The following is an 11,839-nucleotide window of genomic DNA, read 5'->3' on the forward strand; positions in this document are numbered from 1 at the left end:
AAATAATTAACGAACACATCACTGAGTAAATTCAACTTCATTTTATCATGTATAATCCACTCAAATTTGTAAGAAGAAAATTAACGTAATAATTTTGTGTTGAAACTACGTGATTTTAATATTAAACATAACTAACTAGGCAGTGGACTCGTAGTTCCCAGCATGCTTTGCACGGGATTGCATTTGGAGAGTATAATTTAAATTTAAACTCTATTTTATGTGTTTTTAACTAAAAAGAAAGACTTGTTCGTTTTTAATGTTCATTTATCTTCGAGATTTGGAAGAGTTTCTGTTTCTTCTTTTGAGTTTTGTATAGTTACCATTGTTCAGAAGACTGGTGTTTGTCCATAGACTGCATACTGATGTCGCGCTTTACAGCTGCCCAAAACAAAATTGGTGGGGGGGGGGCACTGATTGAATAAACAATTCGTGCCCTCATCTCACAGAAATATGAAGTCTAAATCAATGTTTATGGAAACAACAACAAACCATAAGAAAGGAAAGTAAATTAAACTAACAGAGTAATATATATTTAAACTATTAGTTAACTAAACTTAATTTTGTTGCATTTGTATTAAGTAATGTGTTTATTATAATTAAAAAAGGTTGCAAGTTGACTCAACCTTTTTAAAGTCGTTAAACCCATGTCTAGAAGCGAAACAAGTGGCACAACGGGATAAGGAGGGTGGATGATTAGCGAGGGATACCCGGTTCGTCTACCCGTATTACTGACAATTTGATAATTTAATTAATAGTCTATATTTTACGGATAACTTAAACTATGTTAAAATAAATGTTACAGGAATAAGTTGATAATGTTCCATTTGTATAGAACGTGCTGTCTTTCTTAATGCCGTAATGCACCTTCGCGTGAAGTGGAAACCGATCCCTGAGCGATCGATCGCAAATAATTCAGCACCTTCACTTGGGACAGCGCCATTGTTACGTCGAACTTAGAGGCAGAGTGTTAAGAAGCTTCCTAAGAGACACTTCAGGGGGAACACACTTACACTGTAAAAAAATTGCCGCCCTAACTAAAAATTTATATTGGTAGAATTATTTTGAGTGAGCGTTATCTATTTTCTTAGAAAGATTAATTGATTGATTGTATTTGATTAATTGTATTCACCTGTTAATGATTGTCTATTAATGCTTGCTGTACTCAGTGCGAAATTATACCTTGACAAAGGCTTCGAAACGTTGGTAAAATAAATTTTTTGCTACCTTTCATATACCCATGAAAAAAATCAAAAGATAAGAAATCAAAAGATAAGAAAGACATGGTTATTTTAAGAACTTGTCAATGGCTAGTCAAATGGTTCTTCTATGGTATTTCTGTACTTATGTAACACCTTTATTGTTTTATATGACCTTTTGGAGTTATGAAGAATGGAACTTGTCAGCTGCATTCTTCATGTTTTGTAGTCATATGATTCACTGTTATTTATGATTGGTTATTTTGGAGCAGGATGTCATACAGCGTACCATGGTCTTTAATTTTTTTTTATTCTGTTATCATTTACTCTTATGTTGTTCTAAACTCTATGAGGCGGTTTCCCGGGAAGGGAATAGACTAGTCCTAGATAGACTAAAACATTTTTAAGAGCTGTCCAAACTGAAAACATCTTGAACTGACATATCTTAAAATACACCAGAGCCTCAAAATGCACACAGATAATGTTTTTAGTAAGGCAACTTGTTATATTTCCTAATTAAACTAAGGCCTAGTCCTGGATAAAGCTAATCCCTGTCCGGGAAACCGCCCCTGTAAGTTTCTTTACTCTGTTGAACACAAAAGAAAGGATTCTGATAAATGATGGTATTAAGCACACAATAGGCCTAGACTGTGCTCATTGTCTTCATTGACAGTCATGTAGTAGAAAGCAATGTTGTATAATTTTACATTGTTCATCAAGTCTGTCAACTATTTCACAGCTGAGCTGTCATTGGTTCATTCTTGTCTTAAAAAAAGGTAAAAACGTGACCTCACTTTAAATACCAGCTCACCTGACTGGTACTCTGCATTACAGATGCCATTTATTTAACTTGTCTTCACCCTCAAAGGACTGCCATTTGGATTTACAGAGATTGTTGACTTTTCAAAAGTAAGCTAAAGAACATTTCATTTATTTTTTATTACGTGTACATATATTTGTGATTAACATTTTTTGGGGATTGTGCTTAATAAAACTTTTATTGCAATGGTGGTATACCCACACACTTTATTATTTTTCATAAAAAAGTTCTGAAATAATTTTGTGCTGATTTCTACAATATGTTTGTATTTTTTTTATCTTTTGTGATATTGAATATATCATAATGTTTTATTTAACCCATTAATATAAGTGCCTCTTTGTTGTCTATACATTGAAAAAGGTTATACTTACACTGTACTTACACTGTAAAAATACTTTGCTGCCTTAAATTTTTTTGTTAAATCAACTCAGATTTACAAGTCATGTCAACAGAGATGAGTTGTCACAACTTATACAATATAGTTGAGAAAAGTCAACTTAATTTTATAAGTTATAACAACTCACCTGTAGTTATAACAACTCATAGTCAAGATTAATAATAGTAAGTTGAAATGACTTTTTAAGGCAGGAAAGTATTTTTTACAGTGTAGATTCTGTTATCAGATGCACCTCCCATGTGGATTTTTAATTTTATTTTATCACCCACTTGGAAATAATGAAATTCCATTTGTCTCAATTGATAATGTGCCCTATGTTCGTCATAGTGTAAATAATCATAAAAGTAGTCATAATAATAAATAAAATGTGTTACCATTGCTGCTAACAACAATGATAATACAAAATAATATGAACAAACCTGTAAAAATAGTTGAAAGATGCGTGATAAAAGGTGTCGGCACTGCTGATTTGTGTGCGCGGCATCGCAAGAACTTGAACACAAGTGAGAATTTTTAACAGGACTAAACCGCAGTGTCTGAACCGCATCGGCTACATCACGAGCTGCATGACAGGTATTAAGAAACATGTAAATGTGTTTTAAAAAATGCAATAAATGTGGCAGCGTGTGAGTTAAGCTTAATTAACTACAATAAAACCTCGATTGCTACCGTATTTTTGACAAACAATATTCTAGTTATTTTAATAATATAATTAGGATGTAGCCTACTTGGGTGCTCTTTTAAATACTACCAGTCTAGTTAGTATTAGTTTTCTTTAAAATGACCACATTTAAGTTTTAACCTATATTTTCAATTATAACAAATATTCTTGGTTTTATTATAGTAAAAGAAAAATAACACGGTAAAGCTGTTAATTCGTGCACCACAGTAAACAAGTTTTTATATTATCTTTTAAATGAATATAATTTTAACATAACAACCTTCCTTATTCTCATTTTGTTTTTCGAAAAAAACAAAAAAACAAATAAAAGTATATATTTAGTCATATTAATATTTAGGGATTTTTGATTTACTGATGTGTTACGCATCTGTAACAGCATCGGTAACAAAAGAAAGAAAACCCTTTTTGTCCTTTCGCCCCTGCGTAGGTCTGTGCACGTCACTGATTAGGAATGTGTTTGGTAATAATCTTTTGTATGTCTTTTTTTAAAGAATATTACTAAAACAACAGAACAATGGAGTGGAGGATTATATTTGCCGTTCTGTGCCTATTTGGTAAGTATCTTGTCACAATACCAAATCACTCTTTAGCATCTGCTTATTTTACATATACATCAATTCAATTCAATTCAAAAGATTTTAAATTATTAAAATATTATTTTTATATTTAATTTTATTGTTAAAATTAATACCAGAGAGTTTGAGTATCATTAGTTGTGCTAAAAAAACATTAGCTGTGCTAGGGTAGCAGTTTTTTAGCAGGCATTCAACATAATTCTTTAATGATCAGCAGAATAACACATTTTGTATGTCTGTCTCATTTGACACACCCTAGTTTAAGTAAATATGACTAACAAAATATGCAGTTCTGCAGGTCGGTGATAATTCTGCTGTATTAATGTCATACCAACATTCACTAGTGGTGTAATGAGTGACAGTTTATTTTAAGTTAAGTTAAAGTTAAAAGCCTGGGCTGCGTTCCCCGAAACCTTCTTAGCTCTACGTCGTTCTTAAGTTGTACCTTAAGCTGTACCTTATCGTTAATACGTGTTTCCCGAAACGTTCTTAGTTACGTATCCCTTCTGTAAGTCGTTCGTTCGGAAGGTTGGTCTGGAGCAATCTTAGCTTTACCTTATCCCACTTGACTCCGCTAGGGGCCATGACTGTGATAAAAGCTTGTGTAGATTGCAGTCTATATAACTAAATATCTGTGTAAAAGAAAGTTGAAGTACACTCCGTGTTAAATTAGGCATTTTTTATTTATTTAAAGAATAAAACATTCACGTAATTAGACATTATTACACTGATGGTTGTTAGATTTTTTATATTTTTTTTTCCAAAGGAACATCAGCTGTGAACTATTATTACAGGCTAAAGAAACTATTAAAAAAAGATTTTGGGTGGAGGAGTTGGTGAAACAAGGCAGGCAGCTATACAGCGAATCTTACTATTTTATTTGTGCATTTCATATCTGTTAAATCTTTAGTTTACCGGCTATTTTAGCTGCAAATAAAACAAATCAAGTTAAAAAATTGCATGCCACGGGAGCACATTCATCACGAAATCATAATTGTTGATTTTCCTAAATATTATTATTGATGTTAATTCGACTTTGCATCGAAGTTTTTTTAATGTTTTATAACTTTGAGGCAACTGCATGCCATATTCTTTATAAACATTAAAAATGCTCCACTTGATAATTGCTTGTATAAGGTCAAAAAAAATTTCCACATTAAAACTAATCAAAGCTTAAACCTAAAACAATCATACTATATATTTATATATCATATAATATATATTTTATGTTATATTTAAGGTAAACAGACAGGCGCGGCTCCAGAAATGCGTCCATTAAGCGTTATCCGCATTGTAAACGTGCTGCTTGCGCAGTGTCCAAGCACATAAACGCGTGAACTAATGAACAACAATTTGTTTTTCTATATTTTAAGTGTAATGCCAAGCCAGGTGACTTGCACGACCCACCTTATTTCCCTGTGCAACGCATTTATTGGAAACCCCTTATATAAATTATCCTTTAAAGTGAAGGGATAATGGATGCATTGGAGCAGTTTATGCATTATACTTTTGGACATGAAGTTGCGAGTTTTGCACGGGTTTAATATAAAATAAAATATACTATAATAAGGTTGAATTTAGTTGTTTGCAATTTGAAGATATTCCTAATAAATTTAACTTGAAATGTTTCTTAAATGTTTCTTTAATAAAGAACACTGCTATCTTATAACGCACCGAAACATATTAGATAAAGTGAACAATTGATTGTCGAGCGATCGATATCAACCTATTCAGCACCATCGCCATGGACAGCACCTGGTAACGTCGTACGTAGGAAACTATACCTTAAGAAACCCGCTGAGGTACAGTTCGGGAAACACGCCTAGAAAAGGTATAACTGTAGTTAAGGTTTAACTTAAGAGTCTTCGTAGCGCGCTAAGGGAGAACGTTGTCGGGAAACGCAGCCCTGAACTACACAAATTACATAGTAGGTCTACTTAAACGTTTAGTCCAGTGGTTCCCAAACTTTTCATTTTACAACTCACTTAGATGAGTAAACTAGCCTATACCCACGAACATATTTTTAAATGTAAATATGAGCAAAACACACATTTTCTCTCTTACATTTGAGTACTTTTTATTTTAATTATCATTTTATAAAAGAAATGTAAGTGTAATTGCAGTATTAAAATAACTTTTTGAATAAATATCAAAATCACTGTAGCCAATAAGTGACCTTGCGTGACCCACCTTATCCCAATGTGTGAACCACAAGTGGGTCCTGACCCATAGTGTAAAAACTACTGGTTTAGTCCATCCTCATATGTTGAACCACCCCCTTCTATTATCCTAAATAGGAATCCTACCCGTGCCTGGCAATGGGCAATCCCCTGGCAACATCACTGCTCCACCTAAAGAGATTAAAATAAGTTTCAGCATTGCTGACACTTTCCAGACTGTCTACTCCAACATGAGTGCTCCAGAAACCTTATTTCTGATAAACAACATCACCACTCAGGTAATATTTGTCTTTGATAAAAGATTGTTAGATTAACCCAGCCTATCATGAATTAATTAAAACATTTTTAGTAGTAGTAGCCTTATTCCAAAGCAATCACACTCTTAAAAAGAACGCGTTCATTTTTTTACACATCTTTGTGCTTTGAGCTTTTAACACATTATGTGTCATTTTGTGTTAATTTTGTGACAAGTTGTGTTGTTTCAATAATAACACAGAGATGGGTGGATTCATGCGTCAACACTTATGAATCAACACTAATGTGTTGTTTTTAACACATTCGTTCTAAGGGTGCAGTTTGACACTTAAAAACAGTTAAACGGTTTAGAATGAGTAGTTCGCCAGTAAATGAAATCCAGAGTTTAATACGATTATGGACGTAAAGTAAGATGGATATCTGTCATACTGTGTCTTAATCTGTTTTTCAATCTGTTGTAGATTGAGCCAGTTTACAAAAGCAGTTTTCCAAACTTCCAAAAAATGTTGATTCGGGAATTCAGGTAAATATTTTCTGAGAGTTTCTTATGCTGAATAATTTTAAAGTATTTAAAAACATGAATTGATTGGTTCATATATAATTTGCATGCGTTTCACTGTGGTTGTTCCCCTTCAGGAATGGCTCCATTGTGACAAATGGGGCACTTCAGTTTAACAACAATGGCACTAGCCCCAATGAGACAAATGTAAGGCAACTCCTTATTGATGCAGTTGCAGCTGGAAATGTGACCCTCAAAATCAACAATAGCACTATCAATGTTACAGCGCCTCCACCACCACCTGGTCAGTGTGTGTTTGCACATAAAAAACTGGTCTCACAAATTAAAGTCCAAGGAAAATATTAGCAAAAAGCAGCCTCAATATTCTTCAACTGCTTGAGACTCTTAGCCGAGTGAACTAGATTGATATGCGTTTAGTAATCTGAACTTCAGAAAATTATAAACCGTCAGCAATTTTCCATTTGTTTAGAGTTTGTTTAGATAATGATGCTACAGTAATGGATGTTTATTACTACCAGTGTGTTGTAACATTTCCTCCTTGTTTTATCCCAAATCCAACCTGTAAATGGGATGTCTCTGAATGCAGCAGCCCCAAATGCAACGGCTCCAAATGCAATGGCTTCAAATGCAACAGCCTCTGCCAATAGCACTACTCCAGTAGAATTGAAATTAAGTTTCAGCATTGTTGATACTTTCAAGGCCGTCTACACGAACATGAGTGCTCCAGAAACCTTATCTCTCATAAAAAACATCACCACACAGGTAATTTTTGTCTCTGATGAGAAATTGTTACATTTCCCCAGTATTAAATTTATTAGTTTATTTAGTTTTAGTAGCAGTGGATTCAATTATAAAACAGATAAACTGTTTAAAATGAGTAATTTCTTGTAAATGAAGACCACAGTAAAACAGATTTATGGATGTAAAGCCAGATATTTGTTTTAATCGTTTTTTCAATATGTTGTAGATTGAGCCAGTTTACAAGAAGCGTTTTTCAAAGTTTATCCGGATGGTTATTAAGAAATTCAGGTAAATATCCAATAATATTGTAGAAAATTACTTTAAACATGAATATTGGTTGGTTGGTCAATTGTTTACTTATCGGAACGATTGGTGACTTGGCACAGCTTTGTATTTTAACAGATGATTTGTTAATTTAGTAGTTTGTTCATTTTTCATTTGCACGTGTCTCACTGTGATTGTTTATTGTCAGGAGTGGCTCTATTGTGGTAGATTCAGCACTTCAATTTGACAGCAATGGCACTACTCCTAATGTGACAGACGTGAAGCAGGTCCTTACTGATGCAGCTGCAAGTGGAAATCTGACCATCAAAATCAGCAATGACACCATCAACGTTACAGCACCTGCCACACCTGGTCAGTGTTTGTTTGCACGTACGTGAATGTAAAACTAGAAGAAAGTCTACTCCAACATTAATGGCAATGTAAAGTTTAATAATCAGTAACTGAAATGCCTTATTTTTACAAATGTCACTTTAGTCAATCCATTGGTATTTAACAAGTTTTATTGTTTTTTGCCGCACAACCCTCTAAGTGCTTGCAAGCTTTTACTTCTAAAAAAAATCCTCTTTTTTGCATAAGACATATAGTGAACAGTTGCAAAATCACAAAAGATGCAACTATAAAGATTGCAAATGATGAAAGTGAGAATGTAAAAATTAAGAAACTGAACCACACTTTAGGGGGTGCTATATGGCTGCCACATTTGGGTAGTATTCAGGTCCAAGTACTCAAAAGGGACACAAGTTTGAATATGATCCATGGTCGTTTATCATGCCTTCTTTCATCCAAATAGTTTACTGGCACTTGCTAAAAAATCTATGTTTAGCTGATTCTACCAACAAACTGGTATTTCTAAATGGCCTAAGGCTGGGTTTAAACGGATTTAATGCGAAGGTATTCGATAAACATTTAATTTGTGGCAAGAAGGTCAATATCACTATCCTATTTTTTTAAGGATGTGGTGTTTGCCAGCTTTTGCACCTGAGCTCTTCATTTACTAACTCTACTTTATTGCCTAAATTTAGGTAATCTATCAGGCAGTCTTACTCTGAGGAACTATAAAAATATCTCGAAATATTGATTATAGTCCACCCTGTTTGTATGTTTAGTCACCATTTTAAACTGCAATCTTCCCTCATAGTGATGGCTTGTTCTGATTCTGTACTAGTAGTGTCTAGATTTTTATACCCCTGAAGAAATGTTATTATTGTCACAGATTTCAGTTCTCAGTGAGAATATTTTTTTATTATAGTTTACAGTTAAGTTTGACACACTACATATACTATTATGACACAATATTACATCTTACCAAATACATTACATTTCTTGAAAAGCATCTTAAACATCCTGCATACTGTAAGTGACAATTTTAAGAAAATAGATGAGTCTGTGCATGCAAAATGCTGGAAAAGACAAAACTCTTACACCTCTAAATAGAGAAAACTGGCAAAAGCAATCAAAAGAATGTGACTCTGAGGACTCTCTTAATTCAGCATTTCTATCAGTTCAGTTGGTTTCCATATTGGTCTCAAAAATAAAGTATCTTAATTTTCTACATATACAGTAAGTGACATTTCAAAACAATAGATGAGCCTGTGCATGCAAAATGTTGGAAAATAAAATAAATAGAGAAAACTGGTCTCACAATTTATTAAAGTCCAAAGAAAATATTAGCAAAAAGCAGCCTCAATATTCTTCAACTGCATGAGACTCTTAGCCGAGTTAACTAGATTGATATTCGTTTAGTAATCTAAACTTCAGAAAATTATAAACTGTCAGCAGTTTTCAAATTTGTTTAGAGTTTGTTTAGATAATAATGCTACAGTAATGGATGTTTATTACTACCAGTGTTTTGTAACATTTCCTCCTTGTTTTATCCCAAACATGAATCCCACCTGTAAATGGGATGTCTCTAAATGCAGCAGCCCCAAATGCAACGGCCCCAAATGCAACGGCTCCAAATGCAACGGCCCCAAATGCAACGGCCCCAAATGCAACGGCTCCAAATGTAACAGCATCTGCCAATATCACTACTCCATTAGAGTTTAACTTAAGTTTCAGCATTGTTGATACTTTCAAGGACGCCTACTCCAACATGAATGCTCCAGAAACCATAACTCTCATAAAAAACATCACCACACAGGTAATGTTTGTCTTTGCTGAGAGATTGTTCGATTTCCCCTGTATTTAATTTATTAGTTTATTTAATTTTAGTAGCAGTGGATTCAATTAAAAAACAGTTAAACGGTTTAAAATGAGTAATTTCTTGTAAATGAAGACCACAGTAAAACAGATTTATGAATGTAAAGCCAGTTATTTGTTTTAATCTGTTTTTCAATCTGTTGTAGATTGAGCCAGTTTACAAGAAGCGTTTTTCAAAGTTTCTCCGGATGGTTATTAAGAAATTCAGGTAAATAATATTGTAGAAAATTACTTTTAGCATGTTTATTGGTTGGCTGGTCTGTTTACTTGTTGGAATGATTGGTGATTTGGCACAGCTTTGTATTTTAACAGATGATTTGTTAATTTAGTAGTTTGTTCATTTATTATTTGCACGTGTCTCACTGTGATTGGTTATTGTCAGGAGTGGCTCTATTGTGGTAGATTCAGACCTTCAATTTGACAGCAATGGCACTACTCCTAATGCGACAGATGTGAAGCAAGTCCTTATCGATGCACTTGCAAATGGAAACGTGACCATCAAAATCAGCAATGACACCATCAACGTTACAGCACCTGCCACACCTGGTCAGTGTTTGTTTACACGTACTTTACGTGAATGTAAAACTAGAAGAAAGTCTACTCCAACATTAATGGCAATGTAAAGTTTAATAATCAGTAACTGAAATGCCTTATTTTTACAAATGTCACTTTAGTCCAGTGGTCTTCACTATTTTTTTCATGAGAGCCGCACTAATAGGTCAGGGTCAATAGAAGAGCCGCCTTTACCACAAAGTATCAAAAGTTACATCCAGTCATGTCTGCTTATCAATCTGTTGCAATGCAATAAATATGAGGGTGAATCATTCTTTATCATTTACCTGTCAAATTTGTAACTGAGACAAGATGATTTCCCTTAATGACAAAAACAGGATTTTATTACTAAGCATTCTTATAATGTGCGTATGCAGTGCCCCCCAAACCACTAGGGGGCCACCTTTCTCTTAATTTTATGCGGTGCTGCACAGAACGGTTGGCGAGTGACATTTGTGCCGCGAGAGCAATTCGAAAGCATAACAAGCAGTCTGATCTCACGGTACTTTGATGTCATATGACGATCGCTGTGTGCAAGCGCTGCACGCGATTGAACACTCTTATCGACGTGCATCTTGATCTAATAGGTATGTTTTCTAAAACAGTTAGCGTCCGGAGCAGAAAAGACAGTAAAAGTGCATTTCTCCATGATCATATCACTGTATTATTTACTGCCATGCGAACCACAAATTATAGCTTGCAGAGCCGCATGCGGCTCGCGAGCCGCGCAATGAAGAACACTGCTTTAATCAATCCATTGGTATTTAACAACTTGACCCTTGATTCGCTGCACAACCCTCTAAGTGCATGCAAGCTTTTTTGGCAAAAACCTCCACTTTTAAAAAATTCCACTTCTTTGCACAAGACATATAGTGAACAGTTGCAACATCATGAAAGATGCAACGATAATGATCGCAAATGAAGAAAGTGAGAATTTTAAAAATGAAAAAAATAAAATAATAATAATAATAAACTCAACCAGACATTAGGGGGCGCTGTGGTTCATGTGGCTGCCACATTCGGGTGTAGTACTCAAGTCCAAGTACTCAAAAGGGACACAAGTTTGAATGTGATCTATTGTCGTTTCGCATGCTGTCATTCATCCAAATAGTTTACTGGCATTTGCATTTGAGCTCTTCATTTACTAACTCTACTTTATTGCCTAAATTTAGATAATCTATCAGTCAGTCTTACCCTTAGGGACTAGAAAAATTGAAAGACCAATATCTGGAAAGATTGATTATGGATTATGGATTGATTATAGTCCACCATGTTTAAACTTCAATCTTTTCTCATAGTGATTCTGTAAATTTTTCAGTTCTGAATATATTTTTATTGTAGCTTACAGTTAAATTATCTACACTATGACACAATATTACATCTTACCAAATACATTACATTTCTTGAAAAGTATCATAAATATTCTACATACCATAA

General features: G+C 34.1%; 1 protein-coding gene across 5 annotated transcripts in view; it reads left to right on the plus strand.

Annotated features, from left to right (window-relative positions):
- LOC129445276 (uncharacterized) overlaps positions 1 to 11,839 on the plus strand; it is an 88,828-nt gene that overhangs the window by 17,429 nt on the left and 59,560 nt on the right. For 3 of the 5 annotated variants that reach the window (XR_012365805.1, XR_012365807.1, XM_073861684.1), the window contains exons 3-8: positions 5,968 to 6,128; positions 6,567 to 6,628; positions 6,742 to 6,908; positions 7,212 to 7,387; positions 7,593 to 7,654; positions 7,839 to 8,002. Coding sequence is in view for 1 of the 5 variants with exons in the window: in XM_073861684.1 (XP_073717785.1) it covers positions 5,968 to 6,128; positions 6,567 to 6,628; positions 6,742 to 6,908; positions 7,212 to 7,387; positions 7,593 to 7,654; positions 7,839 to 8,002 (792 nt within the window). In the remaining 4 variants the exon portion in view is untranslated. Of the gene's footprint in view, positions 1 to 2,013; positions 2,106 to 3,586; positions 3,650 to 5,967; positions 6,129 to 6,566; positions 6,629 to 6,741; positions 6,909 to 7,211; positions 7,388 to 7,592; positions 7,655 to 7,838; positions 8,003 to 9,610; positions 9,792 to 9,996; positions 10,059 to 10,232; positions 10,397 to 11,839 lie in introns of those variants that run through there. The other 2 variants (XR_012365806.1, XR_012365809.1) reach the window with 2 other exon arrangements.

The sequence above is a fragment of the Misgurnus anguillicaudatus genome, chromosome 3, assembly GCF_027580225.2.
Source record: "Misgurnus anguillicaudatus chromosome 3, ASM2758022v2, whole genome shotgun sequence".
Lineage (NCBI taxonomy): Eukaryota > Metazoa > Chordata > Actinopteri > Cypriniformes > Cobitidae > Misgurnus > Misgurnus anguillicaudatus.